General features: G+C 34.2%; 1 protein-coding gene across 1 annotated transcript; it reads right to left on the bottom strand.

Moving 5' to 3' along the window:
- Nucleotides 1-11,680: 11,680 nt before the first annotated feature.
- LOC127864396 (uncharacterized) lies at nucleotides 11,681-12,948 on the bottom strand. Its single transcript, XM_052404054.1, has 3 exons — nucleotides 12,693-12,948; nucleotides 12,306-12,485; nucleotides 11,681-11,905 (listed from the first exon to the last, which is right to left on the bottom strand). Exons 1-3 carry the CDS (start codon nucleotides 12,753-12,755, stop codon nucleotides 11,837-11,839), a joined length of 312 nt encoding a protein of 103 aa, XP_052260014.1. The 5' UTR covers nucleotides 12,756-12,948; the 3' UTR covers nucleotides 11,681-11,836.
- Nucleotides 12,949-25,957: the final 13,009 nt, after the last annotated feature.

Below are 25,957 nucleotides of genomic sequence, written 5' to 3'. Positions count from 1 at the left end.
ACAGTAACTTATATTTATATCAGTTTTTTTTGACAGATTTTGAACTTCTTTTTACATTCATTAAGGTATTTGCTGTATGTTGTACATTTTTGTAACGATACTTAGTTTCTTTAGACTAGGATTGTACCTGTTCTTAATTTTCTGTCATTGTTCTTCATTATCCGAGTTCTTGGAATAAAAATTAGTTATTTTTGGTAAAGATGCCTTGGTTTTCACTTATAAATAAATTCTTTGAGTGTATTTAGGCGTCCCTGACTGAACGCCTTTAGTTAATTGAATTTAAACCAGTCAGTATAGTCATCCTGACGGGAAATAAGAGTTCGTCAAATAAATATTTCCACATTACATAAGTGCTCACAAAGTTACATAACTTGTAACCGTTCTGTGACTGGTTCATTTGCGTAAGCGAAGGAGACTGCACTACCACATCTGGATAGGACAGTTGAGTTCGATAATGGTTTGGATCGGTAAAAAAACATGGCCGCCAGGGGGGTCTTTTTCCTTATATTTATATAGTTAAAAAGCTTGTGAACACTCTAGAAGTCACATGATTTGCTTAATCATCATGAAATTTTGGCAAAACATTAGTTATGTGTTATGAGTTTGAAAATGGTTGTGGTCAGTGAAAAAACATGGCGGCCAGGGAGTGGGGCAGTTTTCTCTTTATATGTATATAGTGACAACGTGTGAACAGTCTAGAAGACACATTTTTTTCCCAATCTTCATGAAATTTGGACATATCTTGGAAGAGTTAAAAAATGGTTCAGGTCTGTAAAAAAAACATTTGTTGTTCATTCTTCATGATACTTGGTTAGAACATTTGTTCCATTGATAACTTGGGCTGCAAAGAACAGGTCATTTCTTTTTATCTCAGGTGAGCGACTTTGGGCCTTTCAGGCCCTCTTGTTGAACTTGGGGTCCTCGTTCAGGTTTCGAAATCTACGAGCGCGATTCAATAAAAGCTCATAACGTCTGTGTCCCTTCAGATATTGCTTTCATATTTGGTACGCATGTGTGTCTGAATCTTTCCATGCACATAATTTTTTTGACCCCTTTGACCTTGACCTTGAACCTAGGGTCCGCGTTTAGATTTTGAAATCTGTTATGTGGTTATCTCCTTCGTCTGTCTGTACGTCCTGGCCACTATCTCCTCCTACACTATAAGCACTAGAACCTTGAAACTTACACACATGGTAGCTATGAGCATATGTGCCACAGTGCACTATTTGGAATTTTGATCTGACACTATAAACCTATCGATACAAAACAGAAAACCAAAAGAAGAATGAAAGTGAAATAAAAACATATGAGTGAGCCGGCCACATGCGAAGTATCCGTATTTATATGTGCGTTCTTTGAACAAACCTGTTTTAGTGGTTTTTCGGGCATTGCTATTTGATTCAATTATTAACAGTATCGAGAATCATCGCGCTCATGCTTAATACATTAGGCAATATGGGGGAATAATTATTGATAAATTAATCAAAAATAATATTTATCATTGTATTGTTGAAAACACATTAAGAATCTTTTATTGACATGCCATAATTGTATTGCTGAATATCTTCATTTAACATATTTCTGGTCTAAAGAATATTCCAGGTCACCTAGTTCACGGATAGCGTCTTTATTATATAACAATTTTTTTATTGGCCGCGAACTCCGGTGATGAACTGTATATAAACTCTGGCATTCACACACTGGCCGCGAATTGACCCGATACCTCGCGGGTTGAAATGCAATGCATTAAAGTGAGGCCTCGCTTCCACTGCTCTTTATACTTTTACATGTTAACATGTTGACAGGAATATGGAAGTAAGAACTAAATATGAGAACATAGCCTTTAAGTATAAACGCTTTTGCGCTGGTAATTCTCTGAAAATAAATGCACAAACTGTATTTATGAGAGAATTGAGTGTAAAGCTGTTGCCTTTTCATAAGAGATAAAATTGTTTCATGCAGTAAAACAGTGTTACAAAGATGCGGATATGTTTCCAATGTTCTGGTGGTTTACTCAAATCAGCCAATGGAATAAATGAAGTGTATTCATTTGTACCTGGCCGCGGGAAATTTTATTTGAATTTTATTTGGCACTTACAAAGGTCAGGTCAGGTGAAAAGCAGGCTTAATACAGCTACGCCAAATAAAAAAAGCGGTGTATTAGGGGACATTGTGTTTCTGACAAACACATATCTTCTTTAAGGTTATTTTACATATACTTTTTCATTTCTACACCGATTTACTTCAAATTGATACTGAACATCTCTTATGACAATACGGTCAATCTCAAAGTTCTATGCATGGCCCCCATTACCATCCGTGCGGCGTGGGGATACGCGTTGGCCTCTACCGCGCCATTTCTGGTTTACATTTTTTTAGTCAGAACCAATATTGTTTACATTTATTTTAGTCAGGACCAATATTGTTTACATTTCTTTTAGCAAGGACTGTTGTTTCACTTGTTTCAAGATGAAAATCTCAAACACATAGCATACCATCATAAACACAGAGCATACCATCACAAACACACAGCATTACCATCACAGACACATTGCATACCATCACAAACACACAGCATACCAGCACAAACACACAGCAGGCCATCACAAACACACAGTATACCATCACAAACTCACAGCATACCAAAACAAACACACAGCATACCATCACAAACTTACAGCATACCAAAACAAACACACAGCATACATGTACCATCACAAACACACAGCATACAATCACAAACAAACAGCATTCTATGTCAAGCACACAGTATATTATTATAGGCACACATCATATGATTTAAAAGTGAGGATTTTAGTTTTAGTGATTAATAGTCTTGAATACTGATGATAAAATGTTGCTTATTCATAGATAAATACATGTAATAGATGGAATTAGAAAATAATTGAATTTTGATGTGGCAAATTGTTGAAAAAAGTCAACTTTGATTCTAACTTGAATCAATCATATTTTTGTTTCAAGAATATAGAGTAGTATAATTTGTATTCATTATGTTATTGGTTTTGTTGTTATTCTTGGATAAAAATATAAATGAACAAGCACATTTGTTTAATTGAAATCACCCGCCAAATGCTTGCAACGCCAAATTCTGTAAACAACTCACTGCTTTAGATTCATACATTGATACACTTAAATAAAGGTTCAATGAAATCCAAAAAGCAGGTAAAATACCAATATAAACATGTATTTTTATGAAAAAAGTGGTCATAACTCCATTATTGACCAATTGTTTGAGTGAAAATTTGACCTTTGCCAACCTCTTATCAATATGTACACTTATTCCAAGTTTGAATGAAATCTGCACAAGCAGTTCCAAGATTTCGCTTCAGACAAAATAGTATGATTATTTTTAAGTTAAAAAGGCCATAACTCTGTTATTTGCAAATGAATTGCTACAGCATTTTACACACATCATTCTATTATGATATATACACTTATATCAAGTTTCCATGAAATCGGTTCAATGCTCTTGACACAAAAGTGTTCTGGACGGACAATGCTAAAACCATATTCGTCCACCTATCGCGGTGGATAATAAAATAAAGATTAAGAGCAGCGATTTCTTAAACTTTTATTTATTATCATATCTTACAACAAACATTTTTGCAAGAATGTTAAGGGAACAAACAATTAAAATAACATATTAGATCAACACCATGTATACAGAGCTCCAGATAAGGATTTGTGAAATTAGTAACGGTACTGCCACTGACAGAAAGAAAAGGAGTAACGCTGAAAATCAATTAGTACCTGTACTACCATATCCAAAAATACAGGTAGTACTGTACTACCAGGTTTCTTGGATATTGAAGGGTGTATAACTGACTTTACAGAAACATTTGCAGTAATTATAATAAATATATGTAGCTTCTTATAAACATTTACTGTATTAGGTTTTCCATTCTGAATTATGATGCTAATACAACTACACATTAAAACTCATGACTAATACTATTTCTTCATTTTTCTTGACAAGAAAACACAAGCCAACTAATAAGCTAAGTAAATGAACACTTATTTCACTGTCTCATCCGTTTCCCATGGTGTTTTCTAACGTTTTACGCCACCGATGCAATCAAATCGTTAAATATCGGGGCGACAATGTCTTTTTCTGGGTTTACAGATTTAATGTCAGGATGGTTAGAAGACACCGTATGAAGTCATTATATGACAACAAAGTGTTGTTTTGAGCTGCAATCGGTTAAGCCGGCATTCAATTGCGCGCAGACATATTGTTTTTGACGGATTTATAAGTTACAGGAAATCACACGACAGAATAGACAATAATATATGAACCCAGTCTGCAACTTTTCGGTAATTTAAATTAATGAAAAGCGCCCTTAGGTTAGAGACCAACAAATCACACCGCGCTGACGCAGACGTATCGGTACGGCCAGATTTTTTTCGTAAATGCGTAAAATGGATATTAATGTCATAATTGTACGTCCAGTTTATAAAAATAAATGCGTAAATCTTCATGAAAAAGGCGTATTTACAGTTGTATGGCCCTTATCTGGAGCTCGGTGTATAAGAGAATATGCATAATTTAAAACTCAAACATAATAAAATATTACATTTTACTGCATCATAATTAACAATTTGAAGATATTGGTACTTTATTGCATTATTATGTAAATCATAACAATATAAAGCAAATAATCCTTACAAAATGAAATCCAACTGTACTGTTTTATTAATCATTATTAAATTGCTGATTAAATCTTATTGAAACTTGGTCAGAATGTTCATCTTGTCATTATAAAGGCTAAGTCAGAATTTAAAGTCAATTGTGGTCAAAAACTAGAAAACCTAGTAATGTCTTCAACAATTGGTAACCAATTTTTCAAATCTTATTTAATCAAGCTATACAAACATTTGAAAAAACAACAACACTCAACACAATAACATTTGGAACATTTTTTATTCTATGATTCATGATTTCAAAGTAGTGTTTGGTATTTAATAAAGATTAAAAATACAATGTAGATACAGGTATGATTTTTTTTTTAAACCTGCTTATCTTTTATGTGCACTTTTTGCCCTAACACGTGGTCTACTTAGTACATGTATGTAGAGAACAAAATGGATTTCTTTACAAATAATTTTACTTACAAAAATCAGATTAATTATCTCATTCATTTTTGTTTTTGTATATTCACAGTTGATGTACCAAAGGCAGATTGGTCAGCCAGTGAAACATATTCTGTGCGTATTGAGAATAAATGGAACTCTAGCCGGATACGGGACATATACTATACTACTAACCTCCTTTCCTGTCTATATGGAAGTGACTGTACAGTAGTTGTAATAGTTGCCAATTGAGCAGCATAATGGAACTCAAATCAGACACTGGCAATGTACTGACATGATCCAAAGTGTCTAGGTGACATTGACTGCTTGGAATAGTAGTCTAGTGAGTAGTGGTACCAGAACTAAATCAAGACACTAGACATGTTCGGACCTCCATCATGTCTTGGTGGAAGTGACTTAAGTTAGAATAGTTGTCAAGTGAGCAGCAGGAATTGAACTTAAGTCAGCCACTGGGCCTGTACTACCCTCCAACGTGTTGAGGTGGAAGTGACTGCGGCTGGGATAGTTGTCAAGTCAATAATTACAAGCCAAGAATTGTCAGGTAAGATAAACTTGATATCAATAACAGCCACAGCCTCAGTGGCATGCAGCCCAATCACAGATTGGGTGCTGAACTGTGGTTTAAGTTCTAAAGTATGGGGTATTGTGATAAGTCTGCTGTCAAATGTGTGTTGCCTGTCATTTTAAGTACCACTTTTGGCTCTTGACATCTTTAAACCACAGGAAAATGTGTACATGTCTTTGCAGTCTTCACCCAATAGAGTAGAAATCCATATTTGATACGGTTTGTTGGAAATTTGTGTTGAACATTGAAGTTTAAGACAATTATTTATTAATCGCAGATAATAGCAAGTTGTTCAAAGCAATTATCATATCATTATCAAGCCTGTTATTTATCACCAATATTAACTCTGTCAAATTATTTTGAATGAGTATTCCATAAATTCCATATATTTATCTCAAACATTACATCATGATTGTTTATGACTTTAGTGCATGTCTAAAAGTATATGCAATATGTATTTCAGTTTAATAAAGACATTAAGAACTTCTACAATTCCATGAAGTGAATTAAGTAATAATTCCTGGACAAACAGAGAAGTTTGGTAGAAATTTTAATTTTGAGTTATCTCCCTTGGACTGGCATTACTCGTATATGTCACTTCCATTTTCAAACGTAGCATGATCCAACAAGGGAGGTCACATTTGGGTTGTTTACAAAAAGTGGTTCTTTATTACTTCACTTTGCATGAGTCTAAGTAACGTTTAAGAGCTCTTTTCTTGTTGGATAAAACAGTCCGAAATTCCCCACTCCAGAAAGTCGAAACACTAATCTGACAGAACATTCAATTCCATGCTACATGCAAGCTATTTGCATCACAAAAATTGTAAACCAAAAAGATTGGAATATTTGTTTTTGCAGTTATAGGCAGTGTTTCTGATTGAAATCAATTTGCTATTGCTTGAAAAACATCCATTTATTGGTATACAACAGAAAAGTGGTAGAATATTTAAGGAAAACATAAGAATTTTTATTAAATTTTGTGTCTGCCAATATTTTCGGATTGGTTTTGGAAATTTCAAATTGTACTGATATATTTATAGCCAAAGGACAGAATATCCTTCATATTTCAAATGAATCGACCTTGAAATTGTCACTTCACTTTATTAAAAGAGAAACACAATCATACATGTATCAACCCGTTATAGTCAGTAACATTAAAATATTTGGGTGCAGTCTTTTGTTTTTTGAAAACCGCGACATGCTGTTTTTCGGAAAAACGACGATCGGTAATTTCTGTTACCATTCGGAAATTTCACATCACAAGTTTTCCTCGAAATTCTTATGTTTCCCGCAAATATTCTACAACTTTCTTGGTGTATGCCAATACGTTGATGATTTAAAAGTAATATAACTTTGATTTTGGTCAGGATCTCTTTATACATTTGCTTAAAAAAGATGCCTCACATTTAGTGCATAAAATAGTTTGAACCCCGCAGCAAACAGAAAATGCTTTCTGAAACCCTTAATAGTATTCCTGCTATCATTTGTCATCAATTACTTATGTTGTACAAAATTATTGGTTCATTCTACCAATTGTAGAATATTGCAACCCATCCCTGAATAATGTGAATATGCCATGAGGTTGGATAAGCATATATCCCGATCAGACTAGAATATTAAATATACCAATTGTTTGTTATAAAAAATAATAACATAGGTTACAACTCAAATTCCTCGTGCATAATATGAATATGCTTACTTTGGTTAAACTTATTATAATTTGTGCATTATAAACTGGCAGGGGAGCAACGTATGTGTGTTCTCCCTTTCTTCTTTTTAAATCACTGTCTGAAGTAGTATTTGAACTTAAGTAAACTATAATTTTTACAAAGGAAATAAAAGCGTTTACCGTCTTGCTATACCATTCGAGCCTAACATATTGACTGATTATATTCATAAATGTAGCATTATTTGTGTTAAATAATATTTGTATGTTTCTTACTGGCTTTTGTGATCATGTGCTTCATTTGAATATAAAACGCCTATGTGGTACATGTGTAGTAAACTTTAACACCCTGATGCCTGTGATGTTAATCGAATTAAAAGGTAGACGTAAATATTACTCGAAGAGGGATTGGCAGGAATGTTATATACTTAGAAACATGCTGATGATCATTCATTGTTTAACCCCTCAAACATGATCTACGTAAAATAATGTGGGGGCGCTGCATTAAAAAACAATCAGATCAATGTCTTCGCTTCATAATAGTACTAAATAAGGTCAACATGTTCACCGTATAATACAAATATATAATACAAATAAATCAGACAAATGTGTTCCCTGCATAATACAACAATCAGGTCATTGTGTTCGCTGCTTAATACAACCATATCATGGCAATACATACCCCGATAAAGATATTAGTCTAAACAGTGATGGTTGCAAGTGATTTCGTGTTCATTTGCTGTTCTTGTTGATATCCGAGTTTTTCAAATGGCAGTGTTATATCTTCCCTTTGATATATGGCTTAAGTGCTAGAAGGTAACAAAATTGCAGGGCATATACCTCATTTTTGTTAGTTAATAAATGTTAATTCTCCAAAAACTACTGTATTTATTGTTTTTTACAACAAAAACATACATGTGTACATCTGGAGCAGTTAGGAAAAACATCCCTGTCATACAAATATAAACAACCAATAAAAAACATCCATAAGGTAATTGTATTGAAATACTCAGACATGCTATTTTGTAGATACTTTTATAACAGAAATGTGACCTTAGACCAACATTTTTTATATTGTTATTATATTTTGTTATATATTGTTTTATATTGTTTTGCACATGTCGGTCCGTCAGTCTGTCGGTCCGTCCAGGGGTTTTTATCTGATTTTGGGGAAAGGGCCTGGACTTTTTTGAGGGGAAAAAAATCGCGCAAAATGCCGGATTTTGGGGGAAAAATTGACACGAAACGCCGAATTTTGGGGAAAATAAGGAAAGTCTTAAATAATAAATTCAACATATTTTGCTGTTTTTAAAACAAAATCAAGGCAACAGATAATTTAATTATGCAATATGTTATATTTTCTACACTGGATCAGGTTAACTTATGTATTAAAAGTTAAAAAAAAAAAAAAAAAAAAAAATTTTTTTTTTTTTTTTTTTTAAGGGGAAAAATGAAGTCTGGGGGAAAATTTACCTGCTGAGGGGAAAAAAAAATCTGAGGGGAAAGGGCCGATTTTCGGCGGGTCCCAAAGAAGGAAAAAAAGCCCTGCCGTCAGTCTGTCAGTCGGTCCATCGGTCTGTCCGTCCACCAGATGGTTTCTGGATGATAACTCAAGAAGGCTTAGGCCTAGGATCATGAAACTTCATAGGTACATTGATCATGACTGTCAAATGTCCCCTATTGATTTTTCAGGTCACTAGGTCAAAGGTCAAGGTCACAGTGACTCGAAATAGTAAAATGGTTTCCGGATGATAACTCAAGAACGCTTAGGCCTAGGATCATGAAACTTCATAGGTAAATTGATCATGACTGGCAGATTACCCCTATTGATTTTCAGTTTACTAGGTCAAAGGTCATAGTCACAGTGACTCGAAATAGTAAAATGGTTTACGGATGATAACACAAGAATGCTTACGCCTAGGATCATGAAACTTCATAGGTACATTGATCATGACTGGCAGATGACCCCTATTGATTTTCAGGTCACTAGGTCATAGGTCAAGGTCACAGTGACTTGAAACAGTAAAATGGTTTCTGGATGATAACTCAAGAATGCCTACGGTTAGGATCATGAAACTTCATAGGAACATTGATCATGACTGTCAGATGACCCCTATATATTTTCAGGTCACTAGGTCAAAGGTCAAGGTCACAATGACTCGAAACAGTAAAATGGTTTCCGGATGATAGCTCAAGAATGCTTACGCCTAGGATCATGAAACTTCATAGGTAAATTGATCATGACTGGCAGATGACTCCTATTGATTTTCAGGTCACTAGGTCAAAGGTCAAGGTCACAGTGACTCGAAACAGTAAAATGGGTTCCGGATGATAACTCAAGAATGCTTACGCCTAGGATCATGAAACTTCATGGGCACATTGATCATGACTGGCAGATGTCCCCTATTGATTTTCAGGTCACTAGGTCAAAAGTCAAGGTCACAGTGAATAGAAATAGTAAAATGGTTTCCGGATGATAACCAGGGGTTAACGTAAGAAATTGACACTCACTTGCCCGGGGGGCAAGTTACTTTGAACATCTGCTTGCCCTCATTAAAAACTGGTTGCCCTATTTTGAAGTCAATTTTTTATTGTCATTTGATCTTTAAAGCATTGATACACATGCATTATTATGCTAAATTTAATTTCAGCTATATTCAATGTATCAAAAATAAAATAATAATCGTTTTTAAAATATAAAGTTGTCAACAAAACAAAATCTGGACAGTTTTATTTCATTGAATAGTCACTATTGAATACAATACATATGAAGAGTTTATTACTGTTAAAATTTTAAAACGGTATACTTGTCACTATATCTATAGAAGTTATGGCATATATTAAAAGGGGGGAGGGCTTAAAATAGTACTGTGAAAATGATTGTTCAGAGTTTGAAAATCATGTTGATGTCTTTAATGAAGAGTTTCTCACTATTTGTAACTGTTAATGTGTAACAAACAAGTTATTTACAGTTTAAAATAGTGAGAAACTCTTCATATGCATTCTTACATTGTAGCAAGTTTTAAACAGTCTGCATATTCAACATGATTTTCAAACTCTGAACAATCCTTTTCACAGTTATTATATTCATGTTCATAGACATAACTATCACAAGTATACGCTTCTTCATCAAGTTCTAGTAACTGTTCTGAAATTGTTTCAGTTTGAGTGCTTTTACACAAGAAAATTGGAATAGCATAGTTACTACCAACAATTTTATCTTGCTTGTTATTAAAATCAGGGACATTGTTGTTTTGGTCTGGTTCAGAACATTTAAAATGTTTAAATGAAAAGATCGGCTGGACGCTACCGTCCGCCATGTTGAAACGGTTACCAGACAACTCGCCCCAAAGCCAACTCGCCCCAGGACAAGTCGCCCCGAAAATCTGGACAAGTCGCCCCAAATATATTGGACAACTCGCCCCAATCGAAAGACAACTCGCCCCAAATAAAAGACAACTCGCCCCAAATTAAATGACAGCGTGCAACGAAATATTTTGTCATATATATAATGCTCTTTGTGAAAAAAATGTATTAAATAACATTTTTGACTTTAAAAGGAATGCTGAATACACAAAACCAATAATACATGGGGAAAAAAATAAAAATAGAAATGTGTTATATTCATAATTTTATTCATAATTTATAACAATTACAGACTCACGATACCAACATTTGTTTTTATTGAAAACATACAAAGCATCAATTTTAGCATATTAAATAAAATAAATAACACAGATTTATGAATGAAAAGACAATTCAAAATATTATCAAACATTTCCATTTATTAACTCATTTTAAAAATAATTTTAAAACACAGTTTGTAATGAGCCTTGATGAATAATATCAAACATTTCAAACATCCGTAATAATTAAACACAAACTTTCACACAGAAACAAGCTTTTAAACACAATGGTTGAAACATTTCTAACAATCAGAAGAAAAAAAAACAACAAATGAGCAATAATTTATTTCAATTCAATCTAGCAACTTTCAGGCAGGCATTTGGTCCGTAAATGATGAATATTATCAAACATTTAAAAAATATAATAATGGTAAAACATTACAAACACACAGTAACTTTCACACACAAACAAGCTTTTCAAAAACAAGGGTTGAAACATTTCCAACAATCAGAAAGACATCAAATGAGCAACGTTCATGCATTTGGTCCATAAATGCCACTGCATTTCCTCAGTAGGCCGTTGACTGACAATTCTCTGCTCTCGTACGCTTCCCACAGCTTGAAGATTTTTTCCTGGAGAGACGTGTTCTTCTTCGTTGTCGCCTGGATAGCTTTCCTTCTGATACCATCTTCACCTGTGTTGGAAGAAGGGAAGCCTCTTCACAAAGAAGGGTCAGTAGTAGGTAGAAAGGCAAATTGGCTTTCTTGGCGTGCTGATTTAGTTTCAAGTGCCACCCTTCACAGTCATTATTTGTTCGGACACTCCGACCAAACACGCTCCAATTTTCAGGTCCCCACACCGAAGATTTAAGCCATGTCCTGTCCACATACTCTAGCAGGTCGGCCAGGCGTTCGTCTGTTGTTTTTTCTTTCAGTCTGAAACAAATAAAAATGAATCAGTACTATTACAAGAGACCAGTAATTTGTAAAGTAATAGTCTGAACGGTTTTTCGAATTATTTCTAAATAAGTGAAACGTGGCCATCCAGTTATTTTTTGTGTATTTGTCAAATATATAATCTACCTCATTATGGCTGGTTCCACATGTTCCGCTGGCAGGAACGGTATAGACATGACCTTGCGAACAAAGGTGAATACAGTGTCGCGTTGACTGTAGGCGCTCTGTAAAATCAATGAAATACTATATAAAAAGTGATATGAAACATCGGCATTTGTATGTGTTATTTTTTTCCTAGATTTATATAACGGCGAAAATTTAAATTTTCGTAAGTACAATCATAAAATTATTTATACACATCCATAATTATATTTATTACCTGGAGACCGAGGCTTTGCACGTGCCGCCATACGGCCTGGTTCCAGTGAAAGGCACATCCTTTAATTGTTGGGTCGACGAAAACTTCCCGGAGGCCCTGCCACATCCCGGCTTCAAAATCGACCATGAATTCTTTCACTCGAGTTTCGTTATGGAGGATGTCCATGACGCCTTTGAAAACCTGGAAAATAATTGGAAAAATGACGCGTGTGTTAAATCATTTTTATTTTTTTATTCATGATTTTATTGATTTTATTAGTCGCTCAACTTTCAAGTTTGCATGAGTGTGAAAACATTCACAGGCTGTGAGCGAATGTTTGTTAATACTTTATATTTAAGCATATGTAAATATCCGTAAGGGTACGAACTGTAAGGGTAATACAATTACCTGTGTGTAGTCTTCACTGGTTTTTCCGGCCATCACCGCAAACAGTAACGGAAGCTGCTTCATGTCGTCACCGGACCTTACGAAAGAATGAATGGAAAGCAACTGGTAAAAGCGTTGTCGGACCACCTTAAACGTCCCGTCAATGTACCATGTCTTTGCTTTCTTCAACAGTTGAAGTTGCTGGTCTGTGGCGAATATAAGATGTCGTCTTTCGCCGTTGCGGACCTCGGCCCGGAAGAAAGACGACGAGATCTTCTCGTTGATGAACGCCATGTCGAGCTAAAAAGAAATGTATGCACAATTATATCATGCATTTACAGATCGTTGCTATCAGTCCACGAACAAATCTGATTGGTATATATATTTACACTTTTTTGATGATTACCTCAAAGTCCATGTCTTTGGGATCTTTGGGGCGTTGGCGTCGCCTGTTGCAATTCCTTAAGAGGTTGGTATAATCAGGCCTGGACGCTTCCGGAAGGCGGTCATCTGCTTCTTCACGCAAAATCTTCTCAACAATGGATCCAGCGGATTCGAACATGTTTTTATCAGACTCGGCGTTAACCTGTGAATTAACGATAGTTTAAATATGCAGTATAATATTGAAACATCATGAATATACGGTCAGAATATACATATGTTTATTGAAAAACATAACGCTGAAATAGACAATATGCCGTGTTAGATGGAAGGTGTAAAGTTGTTTGATTGTCATTGAACATAAAAATACCTTGGTGGTGATGACGAGACCCTTGTCGATGCCCGGTTTAGCCTGGTGGGAATGATCACATTCATTCGAGACGAAAGAGTGTCCGCATTGCACTACTATCGCTGGACATGTCGATTTCTTGTTCCTTACGCTGCAACGCCAAATTGTCGTCTGTTTCGTTGGGTTAAACCGCTTGTGCACATACGTAAATCCGTTGCTGGATACAAGTTTTCTTTTCCCACGCTGGGAAGAAGATTCCATAAGACTGAAGGTTACTTCAGCCTCGAGAACACCCACGTCTTCGGGATGAACCGAGGGTTCGTCGAATGACATTTCGTATTTTTAGTACAAGTTTAGGTCAATATCGATCCACATGTGAAATTTTATAATTCCGAAGTAATCTTATTTACTGAAATATGATCTACGGTAGCGGTAGCTAGAATGGTATTATAATGGGGTACTAAGAAGTTCGCAGTAATATGTTCTTTAAATAGAGATAGTTTAATTAGAGGCGATAATAAAGTGTGAAGGTGGATATTAAGAAATAAGATCCATATTCGCATGACACTGGTAGTATACACGCATTTTCAATAAGAAGAGGCCAACATAGAGTACGATATTTACAATAACTCAATCAATTATGAAAAAAATATTAATAAACATTATTGGTGGTAGTATTCGTCTTATTTGATAATATGTTGGTTCTGTTTCAATTTAAAGTTTAGCATATCCCGACAAACGAACCTTACATGTCAAACTGAACGGCTTTTTGTCAACAGCGATATCTCAATAACCAATAGCGTCAGAATTACCACAACAAAATGCTATTTTAAAAATATGTCAAGCACATACACTTAACAAACAATACGATATTTCTTTATTTAGTGTCGAGTTTTCACGCCTTTTTTGACAAAGTAATTATTTTGAAAATATGCGACTTATGTATATACATGAAGGATATTAAATAAAAGGTTAATGTAAATTCTTATCATAAATATAAAATGCACATTTTATCATAATATTCAATCATTTCAGCAGATAGTAATGTTCAATACTAAGGATTTATACAAACGTTTAAAATATATTTGTACTGACAAGTAAAAAAAACTGTAAACACATTCAATATTACACCATGAGCAATAGTTTAAAGCGGTATACATCACCCAAATAACGCAAAGATAAAGGTCCAGTGACTTCTGACATTTATCTGAAAGGTTTTATGATCGTTATCAGGTCGTAAAACACATCTGTTATGTGTCACCGGATTAACGGACATTGGTTGAATACCCGATAATATGCAAGTATCCAACAATTTAGATTCATTATTTATGGGGAAACAAAAGCTGCCTGACCTAAAATATGTAAGACACAACAAATAATTATATTATAAGTTTACTTACCAGAATCACAGCCTATGTGTTGCCATCGCTCCCAGGCATCGCAAGAAACAGCACGTTGCCTCTGCCCAACTGTCTTTCCACAATGTATACAATTTGCCACTTCTGCCATTGCAGAAACACAAACACAAAACTAACTAACACTAGAAAATTATTGTATCCGACATCAAATAAGCACATATATGTTTGAACACATGGCAGATGCACTGAAACCCACACAACTATATAGCAATCGTATTCCAAGTCACAAATAGTATTGTCCGACACAAACAAAACACATACTTAGGGCTCATTCAGATACCCTCTTTATATATAGTCAGCCCTTATAATTACTTTGCAAACAGCATTGTTGTCTGGTTAAGCGTGTTACCTTATTTATTCTTTAATCACGCCAAACTGTCATACCGTTTGTCTTATTAATAAATCTTTGACCAGACAATGAAAGCATGCCGGCTTAATTAATTTTCGTCAATTCACACGTTTTCAAAACATAACAAACACAAAGACATTCCATTATTCTTTAATTAAACCAAACTATCATACAAAATGTCTCATTAAACTATCTTTGAACAGAAAATGAAAGCATGCCGTCAAAATAAACGTTTAACATTTCACACGTTTTCAAAACAAGACGAACTAAATGGGGCTTATTTTAATAAACACAATCATAAAAAAGCTAATAACAATTTATTACTAAAAGCAATCCGGTATGTAAACAATTATTGAATTACAAAGTTTTACAATATGAAATGAAAAAAAAAACATCATACAACTACATTTCCTAAAAACAATAATCACGAATATTAATACATTAAACTTAACAAATTTTATATGAACAAAATTTCTATAATACTATATATAAGAAACAAAATTGGGGCAAGTTGTCTTTCGATTGGGGCGAGTTGTCCAACATATTTGGGGCGACTTGTCCAGATTTTCGGGGCGACTTGTCCTGGGGCGAGTTGGTTTTGGGGCGAGTTGTCTGGCTTCCGTTGAAACATCTGCCGAGTAGAACTTGTTTTGAGCATTTAGATTGGCTGATACAACGCAAGCGACCAATGAAATCTCGTTTTACTTGTACTTGATAAAAAAATATATTGACTCAAAGAAAATAAATAGATACAAGGGGAAAAGTCGAACAAATACCGCAATTATGCTAATACGAAACGAACTTGCCCGGCGGACTATCTACTTTGGAAAATCACTTGCCCGCGACGATTTTAACCCGGCACAGGCAAGCGGGCGTCCGCTTAAAAAAAGCCCTGTGATAACTCAAGAATGCTTACACCTAGAATCATGAAACTTCATAGGTACATTGATCATGACTGGCAGATGACCCCTAATAATTTTCAGGTCACTAGGTCAAAGGTCATGGTCACTGTGACAAAAAACATATTCTTACAATGGCTGCCACTACAACTGACAGCCCATATGGGGTTTATGCATGTTTTACAAACAGCCCTTGTTTCACTTAGATTTTCTATGTTAAAGTTTGCGTACCACCTCAAATATTTGACATATTGCTTTTATATTTTGCATACCGGTACTTCTTTAACAACATGACCCCAACCTATAAACAAGAGCAGACAACTGTATCAAGCATTTTGTAGGAATTATGGCCCTTTTTTCACTTACAATATGCATATTATTGATAAATCTATGATAAAGTTTGTGTACCAGCTCAAATATTTTCTATGTCCCTTGACATATTGCTTTTATATTTTGCATACTTCTTTGCCAACATGACCCCAACCTATTAACAAGAGCAGACAGCTGTATCAAGCATTTTTTTAGGAATTATGGCCCTTTTTTTCACTAACAATATGCATATTATTGATAAATCTATGTTATTATATTTTCTATGTCCTTTGACATATTGCTTTCATAGTTTTCATGCTTCTTTACCAACATGACCCCAATCTATAAACAGGAGCAGACAACTGTATCAAGCATTAAAGTTTGCGTACCACCTCAAATATTTTCTATGTCCTTTGACATATTGCTTTCATATTTTGCATACTTCTTTACCAACATATGACCCCAATCTACACTTCAACACCGTTATTTCGAAGTCGTCGGGACCGTTAAAAAAAACTTCAGATTAACGATAATTCGAAATAAACATTTGACAGAAGACTTCTTTGATTCTGTAAAAAATGAAATGTTGTGGAATTCACATGGTTCGGTTACACGCTTACTGAAAAGCGTAAACTAGTCAGATAGCAATAGATTTCCACTTGTAACAAACGGAGGAATAAAACCATTATTTTTCTTGTTGTTTTTTTTGATGATTTTAACTTTGAAATTGTGAATTTTCCGTTTCTAGATGGCAATATCCCTAAAGGACCTTCCTATGGTATTTACATTTCGCAGTTGGTACGTTATGCCAGAGCATGTTCGTGCATTAAAGATTTTAATGATCGTAATCTAATATTAACTAAAAAATTGCTAAAACAAGGCTTTTTGTATCATAACCTAAGAAATAAATTTGCTAGATTTTACTCTAAGTATGGTGATTTAATTTCAAAATATAATGTTTCTTTAAAATGGCATTTAAATAATGGAATCTCCCATCCATCATTTTACGGAGATGTTTTGAAGCGTGTCCGCAAATTAAAATATGTTAAACCAAATGTTCATATTAAACTTTTCAATTTAATTAATTTGTTTTTATCAAAAGGATACGATGCTTATGTACTTAAAAACTCGTGTTTGATGGTTTTCGATTCACTATATCTTTCTTCCCTTAAAATTTGGAATCATTAGTGATATTATAGGCATTTTTCACTGTTGAATAAAATTGTGTCATTGTGTCGTATGAACAAATCTGCATGAATACTACATTATAGGCATTTTTCACTGTTGAATAAAATTGTGTCATTGTGTCGTATGAACAAATCTGCATGTAAACTACATATGGACTCAAATCGTACATCAAATCATTTCTGTCTTCAGTTGTCAAAACACCTATATACTGTTTGATTCCAATAATGTCGCTTTAATGGAATTACCATTTGTATTCATTTGCTTCTTAATATTAAATCACCTAAACTTGTTTTATTAGTAGCACAGCCCCATTAATATTTTTATTTAGTACTGCCCTTGTAATTTGTTCACGTCATTATGTCATTATGGATTTTTGTGACGTCATACGACCGACTTTCCCAGTTGTAATCTACATGCATAGGTCATTGGGTTTATAACGTTCCATTTTATTTATATTTTCTCTCTGATAGGCGTTTCTTGTTTGATTTAATTATTTTTAATTTGTTTAGCAGTCACATAAACAGCCAAGCTATGTAATATGGAATTTTTACACCCATTATTGCTGCTTCTTCCTGTATTTGCGCGATGATTATCTGAGATATTAACTCTATGATTCTACATTCTCAAATCTTTTCTATAAAGAAGGAATGTAGTTGACAATTGTTAATAGTTTTATTTGATCGTTCGTCAAAAAGTTGTAATTCTGTTACTCTTGTATCTTCAATGCAATTGAGTAATTAAATAGTAATTAAATTGAATGCGTTTTAATTCCCTTTTATTATTGTTTAATTTGAGTTACAATGCTATGACGTTAAATTTTATTTACACTTAAATGTATATGAATATTGCTGGGCCAAGTGTGAGGTTGAGCGCTCTATAACCAGGTTTAAACCCCCAATGCTTTGCATTGACCGTTCCAAGGCGGTGACCCTAGCTTTATTCATATTTTGTGTTTATGTTGGTTTGTATTGTGCTGTATTGTGCTGTTTTGTACTGTTTGGGCAATCGGTCACTTGCCATAAATAAAGGACCAACTAATTGTTTTTAATAAAAATTCAATACTGCTCCAGCAGCTGGAGTTTCACTTCTTTATATTGTTTTTTTTTTTTGTCTTATTACAGAAAATATAAAATATAATGAATAGCACAAATTATCAGACATACATACATATTAATACATTTTCGGAAATTAATTAACATTTTTTAACTAATACGCGATGTCTCTTTGAACACCAGCGTTCGCGCAGACGACAAAGGTGTAATTATCGGCTTTTGACAAGCCATGACAAAGATGTGAAATTACGCTCAGTATTTTGCAGTTATGACTTCGGATTAAAGATTGTTACTAAGGTGCGAATTATAGTGTTGGGACCGACTGAATCACTTCGAATTAACGATTTCTTCGGTTTAACGAAGTTCGGATTAACAATGAAATTTTACATTAAACAAAGAAGAACCAATATCGGGACCCGAAAAATACTTCGAAATAACGGTGACTTCCGATTATCGGTGTTCGAAATAACGGTGTTGAAGTGTATAAACTGGAGCAGACAAATGTATCAAGCATTTTGACAGAATTATGGCCCCTTTTATACTTAGATAATTGAACATTTGGTTCAGTTTTGTCTTTTGGTCCATTTTAGGCCATTATAAGCTATTGCTTTCAGGGTTTTTTTTGGCCCGATTTTATAGCCGAAATTCGGCTATGTTCCCAATCCCAAAAAGTATACTTTTTTCCCAAAATGTGGCAAAAAATTCCCAATTTCAAAAAAAAAAAAATTTTTTTTTTAGAAAGAAAGTATTATATGATTTTGTTCTTTTACTTTGAATGATTATAAAGAGTTATATCAAATTTAGAATTTCCCTAATCAGTGGACTTTTCGTGTGGAAAAAAAGGCTAACGAATTTATTTTTCCAATTTCATGAAAATGCCGATAAAATTCCCAATTCCAAAGCCATGGGCTATCTTCCCAAAAAGTGGAAAAAAAACCTGGCTTTATAGACTTAGAAAACTCGCTAACTGTCGTAAGAGATTTGTACAGGGCAAGTTGCATAACTCTCGTTGGCTTTTTAACGGAATTATGGCCCTTTTTTGTCTATGTAACTTTGAATATTTTGTTAAATTTTGTGTTGAGATCCACTTTACTTCTAAAGTATCAAGGCTATTGCTTTCAAACTTCAAATACTTTCTTACTATCATGATGTTACTGTACCTGGCAAGTTGAATTTGATCTTGACCTTTGAATGGCCTTGACTCTCAATGTCAAATTAATAAATTTTGCTTAAATTCCATAACTTCTTTATTTAAGATCAGATTTGATTCATACCTTGACAAAACAACACTTACCTGACATACAACAATGGACTCCACCCAAACCATCCCCCACGCCCCTCCCCAGAATCCCCCCCCCCACCAAAAAAAAATAAATCTTTTTTTTCTTTTTTTTGAAAGATCATCTATAGCTATTAAATGACCACACGCCCACATTATACCCCCTCTCCATGATGGCTTACATTACACTGTCAAGCACTCGAATAATTGAGCACCCTGTCCTCTGACAGCTCTTGTTATTCATCCTGTAATTGTCACACTTGCAATGATGATTACAATGATACAGTGATGATGGCAATGCTTCAAGGTGTTGACACTGATGATATTATGATGGTGGTGATTATGAAGCTGTTTTTTTTAACTATTAAAATTAAATGTTGAGAGTTAAGAGTGAGCTGTAACCAAAGTTATGAAATAGTGATTAAGTGAAGGGCTGTCAGACATTTGATTAAATTGTAATTAACCTTAATTAATTTTTTTAAATGAAGTCACATGTTTATGTATCATCTATATAAACTTAATCAAAATAACTGGATTTTGAACACATCTAAACCAAAGAATAAAAAGAGTGTACACTGGCTTTACTAGTTGAAAGTAATGGTTTTAATTAATTGTTGCAGATTTGCTCAATTTGATCAAATTTAAAGGTTTCTTGAGAAGAATCAAGGCTTGTCAACAATTCCCTGCAAGAGGCTCATACAATAGTTCCATGAACTGTACTAAGTCAATGCACTGTTATGAAGCATTGATAATGTAATATATACTACGCATTTAACAAGTAACTGACCGATACAGAAGTACCATGAGTATATGAATTATTATGCAGGAAATTGATATGCATAAAGTTGTGGAAAACATGGAATATAATTCCCATGTGATGTGTTATAATGATGTATATCTTTGCATATATTATTACTAACAAATATCCATCACAATAAATGTACACCTCACTTTAACAAAAGCACAGCTCATGAATACATTAATTTACTGAGTTGTAGCCTAAGTTCCTGAATGAGACTGAATATTTATAGCTTGAGCCAACAGCCTAAAAAATAATCTTAAGATAGATTTGTCTTTATTCTTGTTTTGTTAATTTGTTCTTAAATGTGTAGCAGATAAAATTATGAGAGTTGCTTCTTTAATGTTACTATATTGCTGAATAAGAAAAGAGAAAATATTTAGTATGCTATACTTCATGGCTTTAAACCGTGAATGAAAATTTAAAGACAATTTACCTTTTTTAATTGCCTGCCCTTAATAAGAAATCACCACAAATGGCTCATTATGTCTAATGAACAACATCACGACTGGTGGAACAAAATTTGTCATCTGGGGTTTGTGTTTGAAAATTGCTCAAAACATCTTGTAAAAATGGGCATACATTTTAATTTTACATCATAATTTTTGTTGCAGGAAAATTCAAAATGTCAGAAGTTTTTCCTACAGGCAATTAGTTTGAAGGCCTTGGAAATTGTGACAAAGTGGTTATAGCAATTTTATTACAGATGCCTTTTAACATTTTTTAGAGAAAAAATCCCAGTTATTGTCTCAAAGTTATTGCTTCCATGCCATAAATTACTCACCAGTATGATTACACTATTTTCCTTGTAAATGAAAAATGAAAACAAGAGGGACAAGATGGCCATAGATCATTCGCTCTTGAAATTGAGAGTGGCAAGCGGTATGATTTGTTAGAGATGATGTAACATCAAATAAATTTCAATAAAAAGTAACATAAAATAGATTTTAATAGAAAAAAAATTTGTCCCCAGGCAGGGCCTTTATTGACCTTATGGTAAAGATTTTAAAATCTTAGTATAGGGGCACTTATAATAATGTCACTGACGTTAAATGCTTAATATTACACCTCATGGCCTATTCAAAGATGACATTTAAAGTCCAGGCCCGTACCCAGGCCATGGGCCCAGGGGCCCGGGCCCTCCCAGCTGGCTGTCGAACTATGATTTTTTTTAATAATCGGCCCACTGCAATTTTTTTTCTCGTGCAAGGGTCCACAGTACGCTTTCCCTCAAAACAAAAGAGCATCTATGTTTTATTGTCCCTGATAAACAAGGGGATAAACGCTCGCCAATCGAGATAAGCCTCTAGGCAATGTTTTCTTATCGCCTTGTACACATCCCCGATCAGGCCCTCCATTGTGATCATGAATGCTTCATCTATCGATGGTTGATGTAACATGTATTTTGATACTTGCAGCGAATGGAAGCAACTGCTACAGGAGTTCGTAGACTATGGTCTGATAATTGCCGACGCAAGTTTTTTTCATTCTGTGAAAAGGCCCTAGACATGTTTGTCCCTTCTAAAAGTTTAATTGTTTTTTTTAACATTTTATTGGGAATTTTTAAGTCCCAATATATACTTTTTGCATTGAGAATAGGGCCCTGAATTTGAACCGGAACAAAAACACTGACAAAGGTATTTATAATTTTTGAAAGGAAATCACTGAAAAAGACTACGATGAGATAGTTAACATGTTTGTTTAAAAGAAAAACAGATTCATAAATTTAACGAGCAACAGATAAAATTTGGCAGAATTCAGTATTTAAAAAAATTGAGTACCGAGAATTGAGTAATATCAACTTATTAATGGCTCATTGGTAAAAAAATGAAAATTGAAACAACAAATCGATCTCATTATATAAGTTAACCTGATCCAGTGTAGAAAAATATTGTATAATTAAATTATCTCTTTCCTTGAATTTGTTTGATAACAGTAAAATATGTTAAATTGATTATTTAAGACTTTCATTATTTCACCCAAAAATTCGGCGTTTCGCGCAATTTTTTCCTCAAAAATGGCAAGGTCCTTCCCAAAAAATCAGATTAAAAAAAACCTGTGACGTAATTGATTTGTGAAAAAAATGATGGAAGCAATACGAGAGTTGTTGTGGGTAATCGTCAGTTTAAACCTGTAAGTTTCGGAAATCTAAAGCTTTTAATATTGTTGTGAATTCACACCAATGTTTAAAGCTTAAGACTTCCGAAATGTGCTGATTTACTTGTTATTTTCCATTAATTCATATCACAAAATACGTTTTTTATAAGCATTAAAATTCACCTTGCAAAGTGCCAAATAAACAAAAGTATATATATATATGGAGGGGGGACCCCTCCCGAACCCTCCCCGGTTGGGCCCCCCCAGTAAAAAAATCCTAGGAACGGCCCTGAAGTCTGTGTTAATTTTGTGACCCTGGGGTGGACTTCTGGTATTATGATCGGAACAATCTTTGTAGAGGACCACAAATATTAAACCTCTGACCATTGCAGTTGTAGAGATATTTAAGTATGATGATGCATGATGTATAAGTGGATATAAATTGTGTGACCACTGTAAGACATGAATTGAACCAACTTTATGCACAACCTTGATCTGACAGTACAAGTACAATCTTATAACACATATCAAAGGTCTGGGAAATGTGATGTCCAAGAAGAATTTTAAAAAAGTTATTTTTATATAGCTTTATATAAATCATGCTAATTCCCCTGGGTTGTGGCTAGTTTTGACCCAAGGCGCATGGTTCAACCAAACTTTGTAAAAGACCACTACATAATGGTGTGTATTGAATATTTAATCCCTGATATTTAAGAAGATATTTAAATATATGTTTAAGTCTTAATAAATCAGATGACCTTTTGGGTATGGTCAATATCTACCACAGGAGCGTGATTTCAACAAACTTTGTAGAGCATCACAATATCATGCATAAAATATTTCAGTTCATACCCTGTGGTTTCAGAGATTTTTAAAGTTATTTACCATTTAAGACCATAGAAATCTGGTGACCACTGTTGCAGTGTCAGTTTTGACCCCAGTTGCATAATTGCTAAAGTCTTGTAGAGAACCAATGTAACATTTTAATATTTAAACTTTGAACCACCCAGTTTAAGATATTTTTTTGTAAGTTATATATTATATAAGTCTATATCAATAATCGGACCCCTGGGGCATTGCCAGTTTTCAGCCCAGGGCTTTGATTTTAACCAACTTTGTTCAGCGCCTCTCTGATGTATTTACACTAAATTTCAAAGCTATGTGACTTACGGTTTCAGAGAAGAAGAGTTTATAAGTTATTTAGAATAATCTGCATAAATCATGTGATGCCAGGCATGTTTTGAGTTTTCACCCCAGGGACATGATAAATGCAATCTTTGTAGACGACAACTGGACAGTTTTTAACAAATATTTAACCTCTTATGCTTGCGGTTATAAAGATGAATAATTTTTAGATGGTCGCTTAGCGACCATCTAAGGTGGTTAGTCTAAAATTCAGGTCGATACGCCTTAGCCACTAGGAGCCCAATACCCGCTTACTACACGTATCCGCGCGAGAAAGAGTTGTATAATTTATGCAAGAGGTTTGAGTTCTCCAATTATATTCATTCACAAATGGAACATGAAATTAATATCATGTTAAATGCAATAGTTTCGAACGGTGCTTTATAGAAAAGAATCAATAAACAATGATCGTATTGTACGTGTCGCGGAGGAGATTGTCTTTGGTTCTCAACATATAGCTGCGATCTTTTGTATTTATGGGTGCTAGCAACGCAATAGTAGAAGGTTAGTGGAAGGTTACGCTTGTTTATATTCACAGTTCTCAATACATAGACAGTTGGATATGAGTTCATCAATTACTACAGGCATACTATAGGCAACCTCGAAAATGCTTTTTAATCGCTAAAACCGAAAACAACTAAATATATTATATTAAATATTTTTATAACAATAAATATCTTTTTAAAATGTAGTCGGCGTATACGCTGACTTTGAAATAAAGTTTGCAATTTACTTTTCTAAATAAATACAATTAAACAAAAGTTAAACTATTGTGTTGTGTTTTTCACTTGTTAGTTGCATATTCACGGCATGAAATGTGTGTTAGCATTGTCAAACCACACATTAGTGTGAGTAGATAAATAATATTCTACGGGAGAGCACTTCATATGTGTCCTCATATGCCTTGTTATGAGTATCTTTCTTCACTATCAAAATATATCTTATGGTGATATTTGATTTAAACGCAGTTTTCTTTCGACACATTTAAATCACACGTCAATAGCGCCGTCATGCTAAATGGGTCTTATGCGTTTCGGCAAGCGTTTGTTAAACCCAACATGTGCTTTTGCGCAGTCAGGCCATAGGCGATGCTGTTCGCTATAAAATCACTCAATATGCTATGTTTCTCCTTACCAGAAGGAGAGATAGCTGAGTGGGCTATTTATATGATGGGCGCATATGGAATAAGACCCATTTTTGCATGACAAGATTCATTACAAATCTCATTGCGAATTAAAAATGCCACAATTAAGAATAATGCTTTTTGATACAAAATTGATTTCAAAATAGAAAACTAGTTAATAATGGCAGCCTATCCACACATTAAGGAATGATTTCCAGACGTGCTGACCAAGTGCGGCAAACATTGTGGTATGATAATTAAATGATTTTGCCTTATCGTGACACTATACTATTTCGCTTATGATTGTTTTCTCATCTTGGAGGCGAAAGTGAAATTCTGCGAGATGGATTGTAACGCATAATTGTAACAGGGCCACAATTTGTGTCGTTTGAGCATACAGAGAGTAGTCCGGAATTCCTTACACTGAACAGTGCTACATCCTTTGAATTGAGCACATACGCAGTGATGTAGCAAAAATTCAGAGGTTGTATCTCGAATCAGCTTATTATTAGCAAATATTCATGCGTGTCTGTTGGCGTTATGTAACAGTCACTAAGATGAAAACTGAGTAAAACAGCTACGCCTAAAAGCGCATTAGTGCTCTATACCTATGTTTATGTCAGTGTGAACTGCTCAGGTAACAAGTAAAGCATAAACAGCAATGTTTATATACTTTTATTCCTCCATATACAAGATACGAAGATTATTGTATATTTTGAATTTGTATATGGTGTCAAAAATCAAAAGTTTTGTACACGGAACTTTAATTATGAATTTATATTCTTGGTGAGATAGTTATTTGATATTAGAAAAAATTATTCCTTTAATATGATGGTGACTGCAAATTTTCTTTATATT

Source organism: Dreissena polymorpha, chromosome 1 (genome assembly GCF_020536995.1).
Source record: "Dreissena polymorpha isolate Duluth1 chromosome 1, UMN_Dpol_1.0, whole genome shotgun sequence".
Classification (NCBI taxonomy): Eukaryota; Metazoa; Mollusca; class Bivalvia; order Myida; family Dreissenidae; genus Dreissena; species Dreissena polymorpha.
This window is presented reverse-complemented; position numbering and strand designations above follow the sequence as displayed.

What these genes read in the sequence shown, in the direction of transcription:
- LOC127864396 (XM_052404054.1), bottom strand. Translation starts at nt 12,755, where the DNA reads ATGAAGCAGCTTCCGTTACTGTTTGCGGTGATGGCCGGAAAAACCAGT. An exon ending in CCAGTGAAGACTACACACAG is followed by an intron (nt 12,486 to 12,692) that starts GTAATTGTATTA and finishes ATTATTTTCCAG; the next exon opens with GTTTTCAAAGGCGTCATGGA. An exon ending in TGCAAAGCCTCGGTCTCCAG is followed by an intron (nt 11,906 to 12,305) that starts GTAATAAATATA and finishes TATTTGTTTCAG; the next exon opens with ACTGAAAGAAAAAACAACAG.